General features: G+C 42.5%; 11 protein-coding genes across 11 annotated transcripts; 9 read left to right on the forward strand and 2 right to left on the reverse strand. All coding sequences in view use genetic code 12, as the record gives it.

Moving 5' to 3' along the window:
- Nucleotides 1-1186: 1186 nt before the first annotated feature.
- ZCF1 (Zcf1p) lies at nucleotides 1187-3703 on the forward strand (the record flags this gene model as incomplete). The annotated part of the gene is made up of 1 exon (XM_034154725.1): nucleotides 1187-3703. One exon carries the CDS (start codon nucleotides 1187-1189, stop codon nucleotides 3701-3703), a length of 2517 nt encoding a protein of 838 aa, XP_034013032.1.
- A 187-nt stretch (nucleotides 3704-3890) lies between these two features.
- Nucleotides 3891-4250, forward strand: DIURU_002110 (pyruvate transporter; the record flags this gene model as incomplete). Its single annotated transcript, XM_034154727.1, has 1 exon — nucleotides 3891-4250. One exon carries the CDS (start codon nucleotides 3891-3893, stop codon nucleotides 4248-4250), a length of 360 nt encoding a protein of 119 aa, XP_034013033.1.
- Nucleotides 4251-4450: 200 nt separating this feature from the next.
- On the reverse strand, nucleotides 4451-5065 carry DIURU_002111 (ureidoglycolate lyase; the record flags this gene model as incomplete). The annotated part of the gene is made up of 1 exon (XM_034154728.1): nucleotides 4451-5065. The coding sequence occupies one exon, from the start codon at nucleotides 5063-5065 to the stop codon at nucleotides 4451-4453; it is 615 nt and encodes a 204-aa protein (XP_034013034.1).
- A 413-nt stretch (nucleotides 5066-5478) lies between these two features.
- Nucleotides 5479-6393, forward strand: SLC1 (1-acylglycerol-3-phosphate O-acyltransferase; the record flags this gene model as incomplete). Its single annotated transcript, XM_034154729.1, has 1 exon — nucleotides 5479-6393. One exon carries the CDS (start codon nucleotides 5479-5481, stop codon nucleotides 6391-6393), a length of 915 nt encoding a protein of 304 aa, XP_034013035.1.
- A 25-nt stretch (nucleotides 6394-6418) lies between these two features.
- APL5 (Apl5p) lies at nucleotides 6419-9517 on the reverse strand (the record flags this gene model as incomplete). The annotated part of the gene is made up of 1 exon (XM_034154730.1): nucleotides 6419-9517. One exon carries the CDS (start codon nucleotides 9515-9517, stop codon nucleotides 6419-6421), a length of 3099 nt encoding a protein of 1032 aa, XP_034013036.1.
- A 45-nt stretch (nucleotides 9518-9562) lies between these two features.
- DIURU_002114 (uncharacterized protein) lies at nucleotides 9563-10093 on the forward strand (the record flags this gene model as incomplete). The annotated part of the gene is made up of 1 exon (XM_034154731.1): nucleotides 9563-10093. The coding sequence occupies one exon, from the start codon at nucleotides 9563-9565 to the stop codon at nucleotides 10091-10093; it is 531 nt and encodes a 176-aa protein (XP_034013037.1).
- Nucleotides 10094-11159: 1066 nt separating this feature from the next.
- Nucleotides 11160-12911, forward strand: DIURU_002115 (uncharacterized protein; the record flags this gene model as incomplete). Its single annotated transcript, XM_034154732.1, has 1 exon — nucleotides 11160-12911. One exon carries the CDS (start codon nucleotides 11160-11162, stop codon nucleotides 12909-12911), a length of 1752 nt encoding a protein of 583 aa, XP_034013038.1.
- Nucleotides 12912-14892: 1981 nt separating this feature from the next.
- On the forward strand, nucleotides 14893-15933 carry ASH1 (DNA-binding transcription repressor; the record flags this gene model as incomplete). The annotated part of the gene is made up of 1 exon (XM_034154733.1): nucleotides 14893-15933. One exon carries the CDS (start codon nucleotides 14893-14895, stop codon nucleotides 15931-15933), a length of 1041 nt encoding a protein of 346 aa, XP_034013039.1.
- Nucleotides 15934-16421: 488 nt separating this feature from the next.
- Nucleotides 16422-17468, forward strand: DIURU_002117 (ubiquitin domain-containing protein DSK2; the record flags this gene model as incomplete). The annotated part of the gene is made up of 1 exon (XM_034154734.1): nucleotides 16422-17468. One exon carries the CDS (start codon nucleotides 16422-16424, stop codon nucleotides 17466-17468), a length of 1047 nt encoding a protein of 348 aa, XP_034013040.1.
- A 267-nt stretch (nucleotides 17469-17735) lies between these two features.
- Nucleotides 17736-19163, forward strand: DIURU_002118 (uncharacterized protein; the record flags this gene model as incomplete). The annotated part of the gene is made up of 1 exon (XM_034154735.1): nucleotides 17736-19163. The coding sequence occupies one exon, from the start codon at nucleotides 17736-17738 to the stop codon at nucleotides 19161-19163; it is 1428 nt and encodes a 475-aa protein (XP_034013041.1).
- A 411-nt stretch (nucleotides 19164-19574) lies between these two features.
- Nucleotides 19575-22445, forward strand: TPS3 (trehalose 6-phosphate synthase/phosphatase complex subunit; the record flags this gene model as incomplete). The annotated part of the gene is made up of 1 exon (XM_034154736.1): nucleotides 19575-22445. The coding sequence occupies one exon, from the start codon at nucleotides 19575-19577 to the stop codon at nucleotides 22443-22445; it is 2871 nt and encodes a 956-aa protein (XP_034013042.1).
- Between the last annotated feature and the right edge of the window lie 52 nt (nucleotides 22446-22497).

The raw sequence follows: 22497 nt of genomic DNA on the forward strand, positions 1-22497 counted from the left end.
TTTTCAAGCTCGGTATGTTCTTGCTGTAGCAACAAATCCGCAAATGCGATTCCCTGTCGATTTGAGTATAGCTTTGGAATTTTCACTGCAATACCATTAACATCTCTGAGGTAGTAGCTTCCTGTTTCATGCGCCAGTTCATGTATGTTCTTACACCTAAGCCCATATTTGCAAGTTCCATGTTGCTGAAAGTAACGACAAATTTGCTTTTGTCTTTTTGCAAATGAATCACTTGTAGTTGGTGTGTCTAGTCGCCTTTTTTTCACCTCCTCTTTCTTCATTTCAATATTACGATTTGTGGGCCATTTCTTGCGACGTTCTTCAATCCATTTCGCTATATCCTCTTCCGTGACAAGAGTGATATTTGTTCCTGGGATAGCGATGGGCTTCTTCTCATGATTAGACAGGACTTGTATCGACGAGACACTGTCATTGCTAACAATATCATGGATTACATCGTCATCAGGTCCTTCTCCTGGCAAATGACTAGGCAAATCCCAGTTCTTTTGCTCTAAAGGTGATGAGTCCATCGCACTGTTTATACCATCATGCAGTTGCAATTTTCCTGATGCGGATTTTCGCACGTCTAATTTTCGCACGTCTACTAATATATCATGTATTTCACTGACTGGATGTGTGAAATCGCCAACCTCAAAGGAGGTTCGAATCTTGACGTGAAATTTGAAACCCGGCATAACTATACAACGAGTAGTTGTGCGGGTCTAATCAAGATAATCAATATCAGAGTTATCAATGTAGTCTCAACAAGTGCCTCGGCCGAAAGACTTAGTTGTAGGCTTGCTATGAGGGCGTTGTCACGCGCCCGTTACCTCCATGCTACCACTTGGAATTTAAAGTATCCAGTTTCGAACAAAATCATGTATCTCTTTCTACCACGAGACAATGCGTCATATTGATTTTAATTTCTAAGTTTCTCACCTATAAATGATGTGACACGGTGCTACGTGCATCGCCCCGCATACATCAAATGCGCAGTTGATTCAAGTCGCTTTTTCTGAGAGCAACTGGTCTGAGGATTTGTGAAATGACAGAGCCGTTACCAATCTCCTGTATTCTGTGTCGAAGGAAGAAGATTAAATGCAATAAGAAGAGGCCGTGCAATCAGTGCTTGAAGCGAAAAGTTCCATGTGAGTTTCCATCGACTTTTCGCAATATCAAGGTTGATATGGATTCAACGCTGAAATCAACACTGTCCTTACTGGATGATTACAACAGGTCGCTGCACGAGGATTTCTTGATATTGCGAAACGAATTCGATCAGCTACTCAGAAACAACCAATTTTTAGTAGATGAAAATCTACGTATGTCTGCACGGCTCAACATGCTCGAACACAATGCTGGATCTCATGCTCCCCGGAGTCCTAAAAAAGAAGACAAATGCATTTCGATGACGGGGGAGACGACCGAACAGGGGCCAAAATATTATGGTCCCCAACTGTCAAACTACATGATGCAAAGCTTGATTGACAGGGTGAAACACAAGCAGAAATCGGATCTGAGGGGTCCTGAGAAGAACGAACGCCCCAGCATTGCCACACAAGATCTAACTTTGTCTATGGACAAAGGAGATTCAGGATTGTTGCACAACTATGATAAGCAAGACGATACTCAACTTGTTGGTCATAACACGCAGCGTCCAAACATTGTTGAGCAATCTCTAGCCAAGAAAGCATTTCCTAATGTCACCTATTATCGACGAAAAGATAAAAACCAATTACCTGATAGAGATGTTGTGATCAAATTATTGCACCACTTCTTTGAATCGAATGAATACTATCAAACTTTTGTTCCCAAAGACAAAGTTTTCGAGTTCATTGAACAATACCCGCTATTACGTGACCAAGAATGGGAAAATGATGATGATTTGTTGCTTCTCTACATTTTATTAGCACTTACAGTATATCGATTACTGCTGCAACAATGCGTTAATTTTGGACTCATAAGTCCGGAAGATATACAAAGGGGCTCAAAGTTGAAGCAGCTTCTTTGCAAAAACGTTCTACTCCATGAGTTCAATCGATTGCGCCATAATTTACTTACGGAGCTGGTTTTTCTGGTTACTGCCTACATCATTAGCACTGAGTATTACTTTATGGACCAGAGGTATGAGGAGTCCTGGCTGATGATATTTCACACTTGTCTGATAGCGTATCTGATTGGCTTGCATATCATGGGGAAAATACGACAGCAACAAGAGCATGATGTCGATCCTAACCGTGAGAATATCGATAAGCGACCTCTGGAAATCAAATCAGAGAAGTTCGAAGAGGACGATGAAGAAATGCAACAAGATTTGCAACGATATAAATTATGGCTCGCGCTTCGAAATTTTACTGGTCAGGTGTGTCTGATTTTGGGTCGGCCAAATCCCATACTGATACATGTTACAAAGGTTGTCCAATTGAGTTTGCGAGATTCTAACACTGATGCTCTGGAACGATTAGATGATAACAAAGTGGATATCATGCTTAAACTCGGGTTCTCTGAGTGTTTACGTTTATCAAACTTGATGCTTATCGAAAACTTCCTAATCAATTTCAATTGGGAAGATTTATTTTCTCTTGGAATAAAATTTATGGATGAGATCTCGAACCTTGAGTGGGCTCTCCATCACGATGCAACTGTTGCTAGAGGTGCCCTCGACTCAGTTACCAGGCTTCCCAAGCACACCGATCGCCGTAATGTTTTGCTGGATTTAATTGTGTTATATGTGAATAGGGCAAAGCTATTCGAACCTTTCCTCACCAAGTTCGACAAGAGTCCCGAAAGTGATAATGTTACCAAAAATGTGCTTGAGCTGATCTTCAAATTCTGTGATTATGCCTTGATGTTTTTACAAGAAGCTATTCAAGGTGTCGATTTTGCATACGACGTGAAGCTGCTTGACCAGGCCAAGCAATTACCGGAGTTCAATTTTGGAAAGATAGTGCGAATGTCAAATCCCTTCTTACACGCATTCTTCTATCAGGGCGTCATTGTGATTTTTACCTTTATCTACTGCAAGACAAAAGAATTCATCAAAGATGGCAAAGATTTACTGTGCCATTTGAATAGAGTTGTTCTTGATCGTATTGAGACACTGATTCGCGAGTTTATGATATTTGATGAAACAGTTACCAATAGTGGCAATAATCTGAAAATGTGGCTGCCCACGATTACCAACTTATTCAACAAAATACTTCAACGAATTGACTTGATTCACGAGCGTCAAGCTGAACTGGAGATACCAAATCCTAAAAGATTCAAAGTCGATGAAGCTCAAGCTGGTCAGACTTTGACAGACTCAGATTCTGACATTTATGGATTCAACTTCAACGATCCTTTTTGGTTCACAACTCCCGAAAACTTACCGTATTATTTGAGTTCGCCATCAGACGACGAGTACTTCACGAATTGTACTAGCAAAAATCTGGGAGACACTCTCAATCTGGGAGATGCATTACCTATGCCATATGCTATGCAAGAGATGTCACAATCTGGTAAGGTTGTGCAAAACCACCCGCAAAATTCCTGGGATTCACATCAGCAGAATCCATACCCAGTCAATTCTGTTACTAATTATAGCCAGTATCCAATACCACCCACTGATACTAGTGCCCCTCAATCTGTGCCTCCAATCATACCCGCATTGCCACCACTGGACCAAAGTATGCCATTTGATCCGTCAAGACCCCCTCAATAAGCTAATAATAAAAGCGTATCTGATCTCGATTACTTCTCAAGTGTTGCCGCTTATTTCCTAGGCTATTCTGAAATTAACCCCACTTCCCCTCAAAGTCGCGATCGATCACGTGATTGTATTAGGGTCTATTTGATTCGAGTCGTTCGCTACGTTGATAACCCCACACCCACAATAACATCTGAATACTATGTCATCTAGTGGGTTCAAGAAGTTCTTTGACAACTTGTTCTCCAAGAAAACGTTGAAGTACATGTGTACTACACATTTTTGGGGGCCTGTGTCCAATTTTGGTATCCCCATAGCCGCCGTTATGGATCTTAAGAAAGACCCAGAGTTGATTTCTGGATCAATGACTGGATCTTTGATTATCTATTCTTTGGTCTTTATGAAGTACGCTTTGTCGGTGCAGCCAAAGAACTATTTGCTCTTTGGGTGTCACGTCGTGAATGAGGCAGCTCAATTAGGACAGGGTGCAAGATGGCTCAATTACCATTACTTTACTGACGAAAAACCGTCTAAGGAAAAACCTGCAATTGCTTCGGCGTGAAACGAATTCCTATGAATTTGGTTAAGGATATTCTAGATCAATACGATTGCAATATATAAATAATCTCTTACTTTTCGTTTTCCTGTTGTATGCTCGGAAAACATAGTCCCATCGCCGGATAAACACTCCCCGATGAAAATGCAACCAGCGGAGATTCACATCCGCAAACTTGATGAGACCGCAGCAATTCGTACCTACTTTTAAAACACAATATTAAAGCCAGATTCAAATTTAACTTCTTGGCAGTCATCGTCGGCGACTCCACTTTCATGGATCAAAACGGCAAAATCAATATAAGCGGCAGCATCACCAATTACCACCATTGGCGCGTGCCATGTTCCAGCCCCATATGTCACCGACTGGTTGCCCTTACATACAAATGCAGATAAAGTTGTAGGAATGGGAAGCTTGTTGCCAGTAGACGCGTCCAGTTCCGCGACTATAACAAGGTACAGATCTTCGTTCAGTGGTTGGCCCATTGGAATAAATGCCTGCGTGGAGTAGGGATGGCGTTCAAGAACACTGCCTTGGTAACGTCTACATCCGTTTTGACTTTTCTCAAGTTGTTTGGGAGCCAGGCATCTGAAAATATTCCATGTCGCTTTACCAGTTCCACCCTCAAAATTGTTGACAATCGGTGAAACGTCATGAAGTTTAGTAGCCGTCCCATAGTTTGCACTCAGACTCTCGGCTGTTTCCGCTTGGTGGTCGGCGCTAAGGACTCCTCCAAATTTAGCGAAACTATCCGGCGTCAAGGGGACTGCTTGAATTGGAGGAAGGTCACTAATATTATAAGATTGTAAATAGTGTGGCATCTTTTCCGTGGTCAATTTACTAGACAAGGCATCACATTATATATTAGATGGATCGGGTTGAGGCGAGATAGTTGAATTACCGGAAATTTCCTGAATCCATTCCCCTCCTCTCGTGCGTATCGGCAAAATTGTGGATAAGTCGTAATTACATCGTGGGGCGCAAGGCGCACACAGTATGTTCTCATGAAGGTTTGGAAACCGTCGAGCATACTTCATGGAGAACGCAGGTTGCTGAACTGCTGCGATGACGTGGACAGCAACAATGTTTTGAACTCCACTGCAGTTCATCAAAGCGTGATTATTGCCTTAGACATATATGTTTATGAAATTGATGTGATTGCACGAACATATATGCCGGATTGTTGGGCAGTCGCGACAACTCAGATGCCTTTTTTTCTGGAGGAGTTTGTGGCATGGTCCAACTAGTTGTCGTTGCCTCGGTTCTCGCCGGGATTATTGCCATGACAAATGTTTCCAAATCAGCCAAATTTTTTGTCAAATCAGTTTTGTATGGGCTCTCAATTTCCGGATGTGCGCTTTACGGCGTCATTGCCCTGATTTTCCTTCGTTTAATTGGGAAGCCAGAATATGCTCAATACACCACCGCTCGAGCATTCTACTACGTGGTTTCAATTCTTTTCCGTATAAAGATTAAGGTCAAGAATGAAGAGTATCTTCGTCAACACCCAGCTATTTACATTTCAAACCACCAATCGGCATTGGATGTGTTCATGTTGGGTCGCATATTTCAACCTGGGATGTCAGTCACTGCTAAGTCGTCACTTAAGTTCGTACCTTTCCTTGGCTGGTTCATGATGCTTTCAGGCACATTTTTTTTGAACCGTCAGAAGTCAGAGAAGGCTCGCAAGGTGTTGAGCTCAGCACTTGGACAACTTAAAACTCAAAAAAGAGGTTTATTCGTTTTTCCCGAAGGTACTCGATCGGGCTATGAAACCTTAGATATGCTTCCATTCAAAAAGGGTGCATTCCATCTTGCCAAGGAAGCAGGTATTCCGATAGTACCAATTGTGGTTTCCAACACCACCCCCATATTTTGTCTGAAAACAAAAACCTTCAATTCTGGATTGATCGAAATCGAAGTGTTACCTCCTGTACCCACTTCCGATGTTAAATCTAATGATCAAGTCAATGAATTATGCACTGGTGTCCGTGAATCGATGATAAAGAAGTTGAATTCCGACGTTGGGTATTCTACGTCACCTTTGGGGGCTCCTAAGAGACCTGCTGAGTATGCAGCTGAGGGCATGACTGGAACAGTAAGTCATGATACAATCTCGGAACAAACTCCCTTAATTAACAAAGGTTAATTTGTTTATTGATATGACATAAATATTAATCAGAAATAACTGCGGCCTTCTTTTTCTTCTTTTTCTTCGGCTTGACAAACTCTATCACGTTGTGTTCATTATACTCCGACTGAGCTTGATTCTTATTGTGAATATCAGGATGTTCTTGCTGAATCAAAGTGAGCTTTGTGCTTGTCACCTGTTTATCAGTTGCATTAAAAGGTTCCTGTTCACCAACTTTATCATCCTTTTTGCCCTTCTTTGATCTCTTTTTCTTGCTCTTGATGTTATCACCAATCGAAACTTTGAGAAGATTTTTGCGTATTTCGTCTAGATTAACATCGTCCGCGTCATATTCCAAAGTGTTGGACTCACGACTTCCAATCAGTTCACCTAGTTCAAATCCATCAAGCTTTGACAGGTCAATTGCGATTTGATTTTTCTTCTTTCTTTTACCTTCGATTTGTCGAGCTTCTTCAGATGAGACCCGTTCAAATCCAGTAAAACCTTCAACTGTCTCTTCTGAAAGAATCTTCACCTTCTCCTTTTTGAGTTTTTGTGCCTTCTGCTTTTTTACCCTATCGCTAGAAATAGATGAAGCTGAAGACTTCACAACATCGGACAACTGGCCTATTGGTGATCCAGACTTCAGCCTGATATCATCGTCACCCATGATGTAATAGGGGTCATCCTTTTGGCGTTCTAAACGCTCTTTGCGTTGATTCTTCATCATGTCATCGTCTGATAGCGAAATAAGTGCGCTTTCATTTAGATTTTCATCATACACCTTGTACGCGTCGACTGGGTTTCGACTGGGGAGTAGTTGCGGGGTCAGATTGATAGGGTCACCTAAATTGAGGCCATGAGGAATTGTAATACTTCTCTGAGCGGATTTTGCGACCGGATTGAGAGCATATGATTTGAATAAAGATGGAAAAACGTTTGTCAAAAGGAAAGGTAATTTATACTGGTTTTCGAGACGATTGTCTTCTTCATCACGCAGGCTATCACCCAAATCAGAATTTGCCCCAGTTTGTTGGGATTGATTCTCGAAATTTTCGTAAGGTTTACCTCCGCGTACTGATTCATATTCTGACACCTTTGACCTCAGGTCAGTTACACCATCACCTGCAGTCTCGAATTGAATGGTGTCCAACAATGAGTTACCAGCAACTTCCAATGCTTCCGAGCATATTCTGAGAAACTCTAACCAAGAGAGGGCTCTTTCCTGCACCTCATAGTGGTAGTGATGTTCCCAAAGCATCAAAAACCGGGTGAGTTTTGATAGGTAGTAGGAAATATCAAGATACTCCTTTTTGTTCATCAGCCCATCAATGACGTAAACCTTTTGATAGTGACTGCAAATGCTCGAAAAAACCTTTACCAACGTCGTAATAGTAACTTTGAGGAGCTCCGGATTCCCTCCCAATATATTGAGAAGTCTTTCAGACTCGTGGGGTTGGGCTATCTCCGAGGAGGGAAGCGAAACATCGACAATAAAATTGAATGCTTCAATTAATTGACAAAGACCGAATGGCGTATCCGTTTGCACACCAACATCACTTTCGAGGGGGTGGTCAAATTCCTCACAATATTCGCCAAGTACCCAAAGCAAATCGACCAATAAAGCTGGACAAACTTCAAATATCTTACTATCCTTGACATAAGGGATCGCGACATCAGTTAAAATAACTGATCTGATAGACGGGACTTTCGTGGCAAGCAGTTTGAACTCCCTTCCAAGCTCCACAGCAATTCGAGAAGAACACACCGGCAGGATTGAAACTATATTCGTTGCAGTATTTTTCGAGGAAGGAGGCAAAAGCGTCAAATTAATAACATCTTTAAGAACTGCGACATACCATCGAAAGTTGGGGATATTAGCGTAATTGTTATCCTGAGCAAGACTAACAATTTTGAGTGCCACCTCAAGCTTAAGCTGCTCAGATATCGCAAAATCTTTGGGGATTAGCTGAAATAAAAGATTCTTGACAACCTTTGTGATGTTGTCTTCGTTAACAAGATACTGACAAATTTGAAGAGCCTTTCTCTTGATGATTTGATCTTGATCAGTCAAACATTCCATTATTACCTCGTCAACACCGTTCACACTAGTTATGAGAGATGGAAACACTTTCAAAATGTTGATCAAGGCCAAAAGACCAACAAACTTCAAATTGGAATCTTTAGTTTTGAAAAAATCCATTAACTGGTTGACACAAAGTTTTGCTGTTTCTCGATCTCGCCCTGATTCTGAAGATAACATGTTGCCTTGCACGATACAATTTATGCACTCATATACGAGAGATGAAGCCTGCGTTTTGAGCATTAAGTCAAGTATAGAAGGCATGATTTTCTTCTTCATGCGAGGTTCAACTCTCGATAGAAGTTGAAAAAGTTTCAAGATACGGATTATCAACCAATTGTTTTTCGTTTCTTCCAATATAGTAAAAAACTTGGGAAGATAATTCACAAATATCTTGGGATTCTTTTTGGAGATTTCGCAAATCACGTTCACACATGCCAGTACCACGGCAACATCATTGTCATCCAATTTTTCAATGATTCGAGAAAAATTTTGCCTCAAGCTGTCAGGAAACTGTAAAAATATCTTGTACATAGCTAGTATCGCTTTTTTTCTGACATATGGGTTCAGATGACTCAATTTCATTAACACATCATCATTGATGTCCTTCGATAGATTGGGTGTAACAATAGTTGCAATGCCCAGTAGAGCAAGCCCAATTTCAGCATGATTTTTGGAGTTGAGATCTTTTTTGAACTGATTGGTAGCAAGTATCAACAAATCCTGCTCGTTTTTGAACAGTTGGATAGCCGCAAGATAGCCGATTCTTTTATATTGAAAGTTGTTGCTAGACATGACTTCCAAAATGGAGAAGTTTGCCCAAGACATATCAAATCCATACATCTCAAGATATGCAAGCTTCAAAATAGCCATCGCTTTCGTTTCGAGGTCTGTTTGACGAAGTTCGGAGCGGCATTCGGCTAGAGCCGCGTCGATGAACTGAGAAAGTGCCTCAGGCAGATCTTTCGATTTGGAGCGAATTCCTTTGATCAAGTCATTGAGTGATTTTTCAAATGATATGCCGAATGGCTTGAGTCGAGCCAACACCTCGTTGTTCATGGCTACTCAGTAATGACGCGAAATTGTAGTGCGACCGAATTCATTATGGCGTCCACATCATCAGAGCAAGATTTAAATCCAGTCATATCAGGTTCATTGGATTCAGATTCATCTTACATTGATAGCGACGACGACAATGATATTGACTTCTGCACATCCGCTCGTTTTGTATCGAATCTAACAGACCACGCTCGAAGTTTAAGTGAATCAATCAATGATGTATTGGACCTGGTGGAACTTGACAAAGTCATGGCAATCCAGGCACAGCTCAGTGGCAGGTTGAACAATCAAAACCAAGAGCTTTATGTTAAGAAGATGGAATTAATTTCAAGGATAAACTGTTTGAAAGACTTACATGACGCTCACTTCAAAGCGCAACCTGGAAACACCACAAGTCGCGTTAAGAAGCTCTTAAATGACATTGGATCATTGGAAATCATGGTGAATGAATTAATACATGGACATAAATCAATATTTGGTTTACATGTAAAAGGCAAAATGGGTGTTGCCGAGAAGTTCCCCATTGAGTACAACAAAGCTCGCGATAAGGTGTTAGAGCGACAATTGAATGATTGAATACAGCTGCAATCACGTGTATTACTAATTGTGAAGCACAAAGAACAGTAAGCCCTTGAAGGTGTTGTTCATGGAGATCATCGTGAGCTTCTCATTTGAAGTCAGCTCTACCAAACCCATATCTCATTGGATACGAGAGAAGTTTACTATTATTCCATACTTTATTGAGCATATCCCAAATCAAGTTGGGTAATCAATAGAGTAATGGGCTCATATTTGGACGTCACCGTTATCGCAACTTGGCTATGGACCAGATTCACCACGTCATTTGCGCGATCCATTCGAATAGAACAACTCACATGTTCAGTAGCGTAGTCCAGATGATAAAGGCAAAATACCAACTTCTGAGAGGAGTAATAACTGAAGTAGGGTGCCCAAGCAAAGAAAACTTGCGTCGGAAGCCGTTAATGCAATAGCAGCAATACAATGGATGAAGAGTATGAGCAAGCCTATAAGCTCCTTTATATGATAGATCCCAAAAGTTGTAAATGTTATCACACAAGGTGATATTTCAAATGTGTTTTTGTTTTTATCTCTCAGACAAGAACAGATACCACACTCGATCTAAGTCGAAAGGCAAAGCCAAATGTCAATATCGAAGAAATTTTTTTTTTTCTTAAACTTGCATTAGTATCTAGGCATAGTCTGGCAAAATTTTCACAAGTAAGTGAGATGTTCATTGTTTACCGGTCTTCTAAATGTAATGATACGTTGTGGTAAGCAGCTATTCGACTGGCAGAAAACTGGTTTTTCCTCAATTCTGCATTGATATCTAATATAAAGGCATGCTTACGCCTAAATAAGTCTCTAGTGTCTGTAAAGCCTTTGATATAGAAACCATGCGGTCGGAGACAACCAAATCCATAACTCACGAGCGTAGTCTCATTGAATTTTGGTTTCACGAATTTGAAGATTTCAAGGGTTCTATAGTGTAGTGGTTATCACTTTCGGTTTTGATCCGAACAACCCCGGTTCGAATCCGGGTAGGACCTTTTTTCGTGCAAAGAAAGATCAGTTCGCATGACTATGTTTAACCACAACAATATAAAGGGCTAAACTTGAAACGATGTTGTCATTGGCTACTTTTGTTTTTATCATTGTGTGCCAATGTCAGAGACTAACCACCAACTGTTGGCAAGAGCACATAGAAACATCAATCCGACCGTTAGTGTGGAGTGATATCAACTTTTTGGCAACGACTGATACCCATGCGTGGTACTCAGGCCACAAGAATCAATTTACATACAATGGAGATTGGGGAGACTTTGTTAATTTTGTTCACACCGCCAAAATTCAAGCCGCTGAACGTGGGCAAGATCTTCTTGTCGTGGATCTGGGCGACCGCCATGATGGTAGTGGATTGCTGGATCTTCTGGTCCCCAATGGGATTAATTCTACCGCAGTATTCATTCACCAAGACTATGATATAATCACGCTTGGTAACCATGAACTCTATGAGTGGGAGAACCTGAAAATGGAATACGACACCGTGGCTCCTCGCTACGAAGGTTATGTGTGCTCCAATGTCGAATTCCGAGACAACCACAAATGGAAACAAATTGGACGTCGATACAAATTCTTTGAGACACCAGTGAATAAATTCAAGGTTCTTTCGTTTGGTTTTTTGTTTGATTTCAAGCGATTTAATGAAGGTACGAGGGTGACGCCCATCAAGGAGGTTGTGGATAGTGAAGGTTGGTTCGATGAAGTGTTACGAAGCCATAAACCAGACATTATTGTGGTGGCTGGGCATTTGCCAATTCTGCATGATTGGGAGGAGTTGCATTACCTTCATAAGCATATCAGGAAATATCATGAAACCATTCCTATTCAATACTTCGGTGGCCATAGCCATATCAGGGACTTTTCTGTTCTTGATGCGAGTTCTACAGCACTTCAAGCAGGTCGCTTTTGTGAAACGCTTGGCTTTGCGCTGGTGAATATGCTGAAGAAAGGACTCGATGTACGTGATCGTTTTCATCGAAGATACATTGATTTTAACCGGCGTCTGTTTGCCTTTCATGCGGGATGCGATAATCATGAGGAGTGTTTGAACCACAAACATGGCACACAAGTAAAGGAGCTCATAAATCTTATCCGAGATGAATTGGGTTTGAATGAGATTCTTGGGAAAGTTAAGACATCCAATTTTTACGTCGATTACGTTCCTTTAAACCATCCAAAGAGCTTGTTCAAATTGATGACTGAAAAAGTTCTCAAAGCTCTTCCAGGCGATCCCAATCGCATTATTATTATCAACACTGGGCTGATTAGATATGACTTATACCGCGGAGATTACACTCTAGACACCCAATTTATTATTCTGCCCTTTTTGAACGATTGGATGTCAGTACGTTTGCCGAAACATATCGCATTAAAAGTGGCACCGAAACTCAACGAGCAAGATTATATTGCACTAAAGACAACTTCCAATCACTTTTTGAAACCACCACACCAATGGTTCGCCAAACGTGTCGATCACCAAAAACTTTATGACGCTCAGCATGTTTTACTGTCGACTTTTGGCAAACCAAATCGCTTATCGAAAGGGTATGTAACGACCGATGATTTTGGAAGTGATGGCGATGACACTCCACATAGGGCTGTTGTCAATTTCCCCATTCCGAATGTTGTTCAACTGACTCAATTGGATACGGAAGCTGAAGAGATAGACCTTGTGTTTTACTCTTTCTTAGTGCCGAATATAAAACACGCCCTTAATGATTTGGGTGTTGCCGAGTTCGACCCTGAGTTTTATTCAAATGTTCATTTGGGATCGCTTCTTACGGACTACGTCAGGGATGGTAATCTAGAGTAGTGGTAAATCGAAAATTAAAGAAAATCATATACATTTATACATTTAAAGTTGAATCAGTGAATTCTGGGGAATTGTAGTAATGCGATAGTCCAACAGTGTAATTGCAGGTGCATTGTCACTGGTCAACACAGTTTGATCGCATATGGCAGTTATCGATACACCGTAAGGCGATGACCAAGTTTGAATGCGACTCGCCTGTGGGCGGTCAACAGGGACGATAGAACCCAGATTTCCCAGTCGACTTAGTCCCAGTTCATCAAATTTCACTTTGGCAAGAACGGAGATGACCAAGGTGCCAGTGCCAGGAATCGAATGACAGTCGAACAGTGTCAATTGATGATTCGTTCCTGGGCTCTCCAGCCATCTATTCTGAAACTCAAAACGGGCGTCGGTGCCCGTTGGCACAACGGGGTTGCCATTTATTATAATAGCGGCATTGGGTGACAATTGAGGTGCAAGTTGTCGCGTATAGATTTCAAACAGGGCGTAAAGTGACGGATCGAATTGTGCATCAAGGGATTTGAAAAAGCTTTTAAGGAACGGTTCAACTTGTCGGGCTCGCACGTTAGTATATTTGGGAGGACTCTTGAGTATTGAACTTACTTGGATCGAGCATGCCTGAAGCACCCAATTTTTCGATGCAATTTTTGTCTATCGCGAGCAGTAGTCTGTCCACCGTTAACAGTGAGTACCTTTAGACCACAGCGAATGTCAAAAATTTAGCAGAGGGAAAACAGCTTTCGCTGTTTTTCTTGCCGACCTCTGTCATGACTTTCCACCCAGTTTCGCTAGTTTCGCTGGTGGTTCTGGCGCTCTTAAGTGTTGCCCATTGGCAAGGAATTCCGATAACAAACAGATAGGGATGATATCGTAGCGCCAGCCACAGGTTTGTATGCACCTGTGGGGGTACCCTAATTACGATTTCATGGAGCTTAAAATGATGCAGGGGAAGTGCCAAACTCGACTCAATTAAAACATAGGTGGCTGGTTGTCGCGAGAACACGCGTAGTATTGATAAACAATCGACCAGCGTCCATGGGGTCGTTGCGCAAACATAAGAAATAACTATATGCTACCCAAAGAAGAACTGAAAGCTAGATCTACTACCTCAAATGTATTGAGAAAAGTAAACCCGACTCGTGCAACTTCGCAGTGGCTTTAACGAACTTTGTTAACGAATATGAGATTGTAGGCATCGAATATCCCGGGTAATGTGTTTATAAAAGTAGCAATGATGCCGACTCCATAAGTTAAATTAAGTATCAACTTTGAATCGCAGTGCTCCTTGTGCTGGCTGATCTTGATCTTCACACTGTTTCTCGCGCGGCAAAAAAAATAATTTTGGTATTGTTGACCTTTTAATATGCATGGCTGGCTGATTGACTACACAGTCCGCTGGTTACCTCAAAGCTATATTAATTGAGAAACCGGTAGGATCAGTACGATTTTTGATCCTTTCTTTGAGTGGATATTTTGATTCACACCTCCCGCGCGTACTCGGTGGGCCACGATATCACAACCTTCCGACTTTGTTTTGCCTAAAGGCTCACATACTCCGTCTCCCGTCACTGGTCTCAGAGACCACTCTACAACTATGAGCTTGATGGAACCAGCAATGTACCCAAACAGTTTTGCCACGGGCCACTCGAGATCGCGGCTGTACAATGAGATGCTTCTCAGTTGCCCCCCTCTGTCAAGAGCGCCGGTTGCAGCCCCTCATACCACCAATCTGACAAAACCTATATTGTCCTTTACGCAACAAAACTTACGGAAGCGCCCAATTGGAGAGGAAGTATCCGTGGAGACCGCGTCATCTACAAAAAGATCAAGAACAGCGCCTCCTCTGCCGCCATACGACACCCTGCCTAACACACTGCTCCGTCTGAGATCACTCAGTCCTAACAAGAAGTTTACTGATCCTCTCATATCTCCGTCGCATTCCCCAAACACACTGCCAATTCTGTCGCCGCCTAAAATTCATATGTCTCACAGAAGACGGCAGCAAGTGCGGCTTCCTCCGATTGCGTCGGCTCTTAGCTCAGCACCAATCACACCAAGAGCCCCAATCAAACTCAAACCCATCACACCTACTGTGAGTTTGGATTACTTTGACACTTACAAACCCAACGATGAACAATGGCGATGTGGAATCTTGGATTCGATTAAGGGTGATGAGAAGCCACTTCCAAACAGGGACACCTCTGTATTGAAGCCAAAGTTTGATCTGCGTATTCTGCTGAAATTGACAATGCTCCATCCAAGCACTTCCCACACTCCATACGTTGAAGCTCGTAAGATCAATTTTCCATACGAGCTGAACTATACGTATTTAAACGGACTGTACCTCAAAGACGTCGAGAATTTTCCAGAGTGGCGAGAAGCGGCGCAGCTGCTAATTCAGTTGTCACAGCCCCAACAACATCCCGTCGTTGCGTCTTCACAACCATTATCGGCAACTTCAGTTGGTGCCTCACTGCCTCTGATGTACACCCTTACCGGGTACACCCATACTTCAACATCACAAGGGCACTCGCAACAGAACTATCACATGTATTCCACACCACTCGCATCTGCAGCGCCCGCTCCAGCAATGGCGCCAATGGCTACTGCATCTCAACCAATTGTTGCGACTTCTATGACTCCTCATACAAACTATGCTTCAGAGGTTGAATCCAAGCTGCACAAGTTCATTCCTATAACACCTCCTACAAAGACGAAACCGCGTGTGGAGCTGACGCGACTGCCACCCAAGCATCTGTTGCACCGCGTTTGTATCCTGTGTGGACTGGATCAACTGCCATGCTGGCGGCCTTCTTGGCTGATCAAAGAAGGTCAGTTATGCAATCTGTGTGGGCTTCGTTACAAGAAAACACTGGCAAGATGTCTTAACGTGCAGTGTAAAAAAATTCCAGCCAAAGGTGAATGGCTGTTAATGCAAGGTAAGGGTAAGGTACAGTTTGAGGATGGGATTGAAGGGTACTCCTGCCTAGAGTGTGGTTGGCGAGTCGAGGTCAAGAAATGACTCTCGTATGCCGTCTATACGTCGAACTAATGACCCCAACGATACCATCAATCCCATTTTTACCAGATCTTGTTGTGATTTCAGTGCCTTGAACGTAGTAAGTGCATGGAAATCATACCTTTGACACCACTCTTCAGTATTGCATACTTCAGCATAACAAATTCAGCGAAAATTTTAGTTCAGTTAATTGTGTAAACTCAATTGTACGAGAAAAGCCTAATAACATACATGTACCTGTCAAAGAACCTATTATGGAGGTCAAGTGCCGATGCATATTCCTTAAGATTTTAGATACACCCGTGGAGTTTGCGCATGATAGTGTAATAAAACCAAGCTTAGCAGCTTTATGAGGTGGTGGTTTAATATACCTGGATTGATCAGATGTCATCACTATTGGGTGTGCAATGTTGTAAACTACCGCCCAGCTCAACGCCACTCGCACGGTGCGACTTTCGAAAGTAATCCATCATAGTTCGTTGTGAACTCACATGATTGACGTTATTATCAAATCCCTGGGGGATACAAAGTACGAGCTCTCGATTGATTCCGATATTACCGTTGCGGAATTAAAGCAACAGATTTCAGAAAAGTCGGGTGTTGATGCAGATGAGCAACGTTTGATCTATCTGGGTAAGGTATTGAAAGACGATCAAAAAGTCGAGTTTTACAAGGTGCAATCAGGACATGCTATTCACATGGTCAAAAGTGCCAAAAAGCGGACCACAGAAACTCCAAGCCAAGCTCCTATTGCCTCTGGACAAGCAACGTCGGGCGCTCCTACTAATATTGCCACCGGAACTGGCGCGCATAACCCTTTGAATGATTTGACAGGTGCTCGCTACGCCGGTATGGGGCTCAATTTGCCATCAGCTCTGATGTTCGGTCCCGATGGCGGCATGACACTGGCCATGCCTGACCCTGAGCAATTAAGCCTGATGATGTCTCTGCCATTGTTTCAAGAACAGATGAATGCCATGCTTAACGACCCTCAAATGATGGAATTTTTGTTTCAACAAAACCCTCAATTACGGTCCATGGCACCGCAGATGCGTGACATGTTGCAATCGCCCTTATTCAGACAAATGATGCTGAACCCTGAACTTTTGAGGCTGATGATGGAAATGAATAGAGGCTCTGGTTTTGGAGCCAATATGTTTGGCGGATCCGCCGCGGATGCAGTTGCGGGCGGTTTTCCTGCTCCTGGCACTCCTGGAGGAAGTACTTCACACACTGACAGGGGCGTAGCTGAGAACCCAAACAACACTGGTTCTACTGCATCCCCGAACCCTGCGCTCAATCCATTTACCCTGTTGTTCCCTGGTGGTCTTGGTGCGTTTGGTGGTATGCAAGGCTTTGGAGAATCTCAGAGTCCCGCCGACACTCGTCCTCCTGAAGAGCGTTATGAATCCCAATTGAGACAGCTCAATGATATGGGGTTCGTAGATTTTGATGCCAATATTCGAGCTCTCCAACGTTGTGGGGGTTCTGTGCAAGGAGCTATTGAACAATTATTGAGCGGCAACAGTCAAAATTAATGCAACGTCTTTTCTTGAGGATTAAAGTTGAACCTACCCTTCATATCAATAAATTCGATTGTTACAGTTTGTTATACTAGAAGCAATTTGTAAGAAGCAAACTTCGCTTACTTTCTCTGGTAACCCTCAGTTGATGTTAAAACCAAAATCTATATGAATATGTGTATATGTTAACTATTTTCCAGTACAGGCTCGTAAAGATTCGCGTTATTAGATCAGACTACTCAACTTAACGCTTTTGTTTGGTAGCGCGACCCATCATCCACCATGCAAATCCCTGAACTGGAATTGCAAAAGAGGGCCCAGCAGGTAGCCAGGGAAGAGGTGATCTCAAAGGTTGAAACCGACCCTGGTGATGAGGCTGTCGCCTTCCAGCTCAAGAAAAGCATTGCGGTGCATCTCAAGTCGCGTGGGCGATCATTCTTCACCCAGCAATTCCTTGACATGTTATCATGTCTTGCAACAGAATATTTACACAACTTATGTGTGGGTCTTCGTGCAGATATGGAACTCCAGCGTCGTCATCTCCCTTCATTGGCAGACATTGAAGTATTGTTCCGTTGTCAAGGTATAAGGACACTTTCCATATATGAGGAGGCCCTGCTCACGAAGAAGATTTACAAATACATCAAGTACGATGTCGACCGTATAAGTAAAGAGGCCCAGAAGATTATAATGAAGCTCAATGATGCTGAGTACCAAGTTGATGAAGGCAATCCGTCATATCTTTTCTTTACAAATGAGTGCTATGAAATCGCCCTGCTAGTCCCATCACAGACTAAGCGACCATCCTACATCCCGGAATACTTTCCTGAACTTCCACCTGATTACACCTTCCAACACACACCTGAATATTTGAATACGATCACGGATCTCAAACGATTACGGATCAACCTTGTGGAAGAGAGTCGAGTTGCAGAGAAGCTGCTATACAATTTAATTGAGGATGATAATACTGAATGGAAGACGCAACCGGAAGGGGAATTAGAATTACTGAATTCACGACCGGATACACCATCAGACCACTGTTTCAGCCTAGCATCTTCGAATTTTAAAGAAGAAAAACAAGAGGATTTGCAATCAGAAGGTATTGAAGGAAACATGTTAACTTCGATAGATCTGTTGGAAGGAGCCGTTTCTTCCCAGAATTTTGATATCGTCCGATATTCTGCATTACGACGAAACATTTCTGAAAGGCGGCGGAAAAAAATTGAGGAACGTCGTCGCCGACGTCAAGAGAATCCTTTTATGAGAATGGAGAAGTACTACCTGCCTTATGCAGCATATAATCATACCCTCGAGACTACGGCAGAGTTTGACGAGATGGTAACTGCAGGCTTTCATCAAATAATCAAGCAAGTCCGCTCGCATCATGCGTCCCAACGCAAGCAGCTAGACGATATAGTGAAGAAAAAGGATCAAATTGTTCAACAACGTCAAGCGGAGCGTGACAAGTTGGATTTTGCATTCAATTTTCTGAGTAATGGGTATCACCTGCTGGATCTGGAGGATGAATTTGCTGATTACTTCGACAACGTGCGTTCGGCAACTTCCAATACTCAAAGTGCTCAGTTTGGTACAATTGGTGACGGTAAGCCACAATCAGCAGAACAATCGGTTCTCGTAGGATCTTATGATAACGTGACCGGATCAGGAGAAGAACTGACCATTGAGCACAAAGAAGCGACTGTATAGAATTTATTGAAACACGTTACTTTGAATCATACCTAACTTCATTGGGACTCACATGACGCAGGGTGGAATTAATCGAACATTCGCAACCCTCACAATATACAGGACACCCGCAATCAAGTGGTGAGAATAGGGTCTTTTACGCAGAACCTTTGTGAAATTGTCTCGATACAATTCTTCAATTGTTTAACAGATAATGACTGTCATAATTACATCAGTGTTCGTATTCCTCAAAGCCTAATGGTCTACTTGGCTAATTACCTCGAACCTGCCTCTTACTAACATAATAGTTTCCTTCCCTATAACGTCAAATTCGAAGTTGAATCAATTGAAGATGACGTCGAAATCAAGGAAGTCACCCCTACAGTTACCAATCCGTCAATATTACCCACGTTGGGTCAAGGGCCACCAGCGATGGGCAGAACTCCTTCAACTCCAGGGGTAGCAACCTCACTTTTTACCAAGGAGGAGGGTCTTAGGCCAGCGCTTCACAAAAAGCGAACGGTCCAAGATGATGTGAATCATCAACTTGCAGAATCATCGACAAGTCGTACACCTCCACCTCCTGGTGGTAGAGTGAAGTTAATTCAACCGCAAAGTCGTGCTCAACTTCTCTATCCTGTCAAAGTTGTTGAGGAAAAACTCGATAAAGATCTTGGAATGGCTCAGCTAAAGATACGACTGAGTACAAACTTATCCCAACTCGCACCAAACTGGTCCCTGAATGCACTTCTGCAATTGCGTCCGGGTAGCACTAATTCGTATCTCTCCCCTAGTGTATCACTGCAAGGCGGTTTCTTCACTTTGGATAATGGCCTGAGCGTGAGCGTCGCAAATTCGGACGGTGAAGTTGATGACGAATATGACGCAAGAATGGCTCCTTATGGTGGGTTCCTGGATGCTCAAGGTGTCGACAATGTATTGAATCACGTTTTTGATACCGCTCCCTGGCAATTTGAGTTAACGTCAAAGGGAAATGTGTCTTTGACTAAAGCAGTACAATGTGCCAAGGAAGAAGAAGTTGTGAAAGATTTTAGATGGGTTGGGGTTATGGCTATGCCGTCAGACGAAGTTCTGCCGAAAGTGCTTGATGAGATCTCGACAGAATTGGAAGCTAAAAGTTGTGACGCTGTATGGCCACTGGATTGGACATTTTCAGGCGCATACGTTCAATTCTGCAAACAAATTTTATGGCCAACTCTCCACTATCAAATACCCGATGACCCTAAATCGAAAGCATTTGAAGATCATCTGTGGCAGTATTATCGAGAATTCAACCAGATGGTTGCTGAGAAAGCTGTAGAGCTGTTTTTAAAAGCAAATGGGGAAAACTTTGATGGACCGGACTCAATCATATGGGTTCATGACTACCATTTATTATTGGTGCCTCAAATGGTACGAAAAAAATTGCCAAATGTTAAGATTGGTCTATTTCTCCATGTGTCGTTTCCGCTGAGTGAGGTTTTTCGCTGCTTTGCTTATCGAAATGAGATATTGGAAGGGATGTTGGGAGCCAACGTCATAACTTTCCAATCACAAGAATACGTGCGCCATTTTTTACAAACGTGCAACAGGCTTTTACTTACCGATGTGACTGCGAATGGTTTAACATTTGATGGTAAGTTTATTACAACAAACACAATTCCTGTGGGTATAGACGAGAAACCTTTGGTAGAGTTGGTCAAGCTGGAAGATATCCATGAATGGCGGACGTTAATTCGTGAAAAATATGGTGATACGAAAATCATCTTATCGAGAGACAAAGTTGACAAGTTGAGGGGCATCAAGCAAAAGTTTTTGGCTTATGAAAGAGTTCTCAAAAGCAATCCGGAAATGTTAGAGTCGACCGTTTTCATCCAAATTTTGATGGGAAATGTTTCAGATTCCAACTATGAACTGGAAATCATGAAGATTGCTCTGCGGATTAACCTGATGAGTGAAAACATATCCAATATCACACCCTTGGTTTTACTCAAAACTGATCTTGAGTTTGAGCAGTACGTCGCTCTTCAATGTGAAGCCGATTTGTTCATAGTACTGTCTATGAGAGAAGGTCTCAACTTAACATGCCATGAGTTCATCTGCGCAACCTACGATAAAAAGAGTCCCCTTATGTTGAGTGAGTTCACTGGAAGTGCTCAATTATTATATTGCAGCAACAAGGGAGCTTTACTCATAAACCCATGGGATATTGGTGGTTTTGCTAAAACCATAAAACGGTGTTTGCAGATGTCACCTGAGGAGAAGGCAGAACGTTGGCAAAACCAATACAACGTTGTCAAAACGAGAGATTCCAGTGATTGGGTGAGAAGATGCTTAGCAACTATAAACCAGTCGTGGTCAAATGATCAAAGTCGAAAGGCAATGTATACAACGCGCTTCACTCATAAGATACTTACTGATTATGTCGAACGAGCAGGCCCTGGTACGAAATTGTTTGTACTCAATTTCGAGCTGCCAACTACCGTCAAGGGTTTGGATACTTCAAACAATACCATATCTGACAAAACATTTGGCTCTAATCCGGCTCGATTCATGCTGTATGTGCTTCCATTACTAGAGGACAGACTGGTACGTTTTTTTATCGTCCTGTACCAAGAGCGAGAGGTGCTTGACCTTTTATATGCTCGCTACCCTCAAGTTGGTATTATTGCCGAAAATGGCGGCTTTGTTAAATTTCCCGAACTGAATGAATGGATCTCCTTGGTCGATGACCACGATCGCATCTGGATAGAACAGTGTGTTCAATTAATGGATTCGAAGGTGGAAAGGTTACCGGGTCTGTCTGTCAAAGCCGGCGAGTGCACAGTGACATTTCATCCCGGAACAGCTCTTGTTGATGACCGTGATCGAGCACTTGATGCTATGGGTGACTGCATACAACATATCAACGAAGTTTTCAGTGAGGTTGAGGGCTTGCATGCTAGTTTATTAAGAAATGTTGTTGTCGTACAAAATGATCAGTTGACACTCCGAGCTACTCTGTTCCTCTTGGACTACTACGCTCAAACTTACTCAAATGATGAATTGATGAACATGTATCACATCAAAGGTAAACACCCGGAGAGTATTCTTGAACAACATCATACAGATAAGCTTGCATTCGCTAGCTTCACCGGGGGCGTCTCGCAAATCGATGAGCCCATCTACGAGTACATGAACGAGTGGAAGGGCATCAAAACGAAATGCACCGTGTCGGTAATCAACACTGGACGAGAGGAACGTACCCTGGCGCATTATATTGTCAACGGGAGAAGTGAATTCTTATCCACCCTCCTGGGTTAAGATACAACTATACTTAAACCTTTGTATCGAATAGAATAAAAACCAATAAGTA

This window comes from Diutina rugosa (assembly GCF_008704595.1).
Source record: "Diutina rugosa strain CBS 613 chromosome Unknown scaffold22_size185052, whole genome shotgun sequence".
Lineage (NCBI taxonomy): Eukaryota > Fungi > Ascomycota > Pichiomycetes > Serinales > Debaryomycetaceae > Diutina > Diutina rugosa.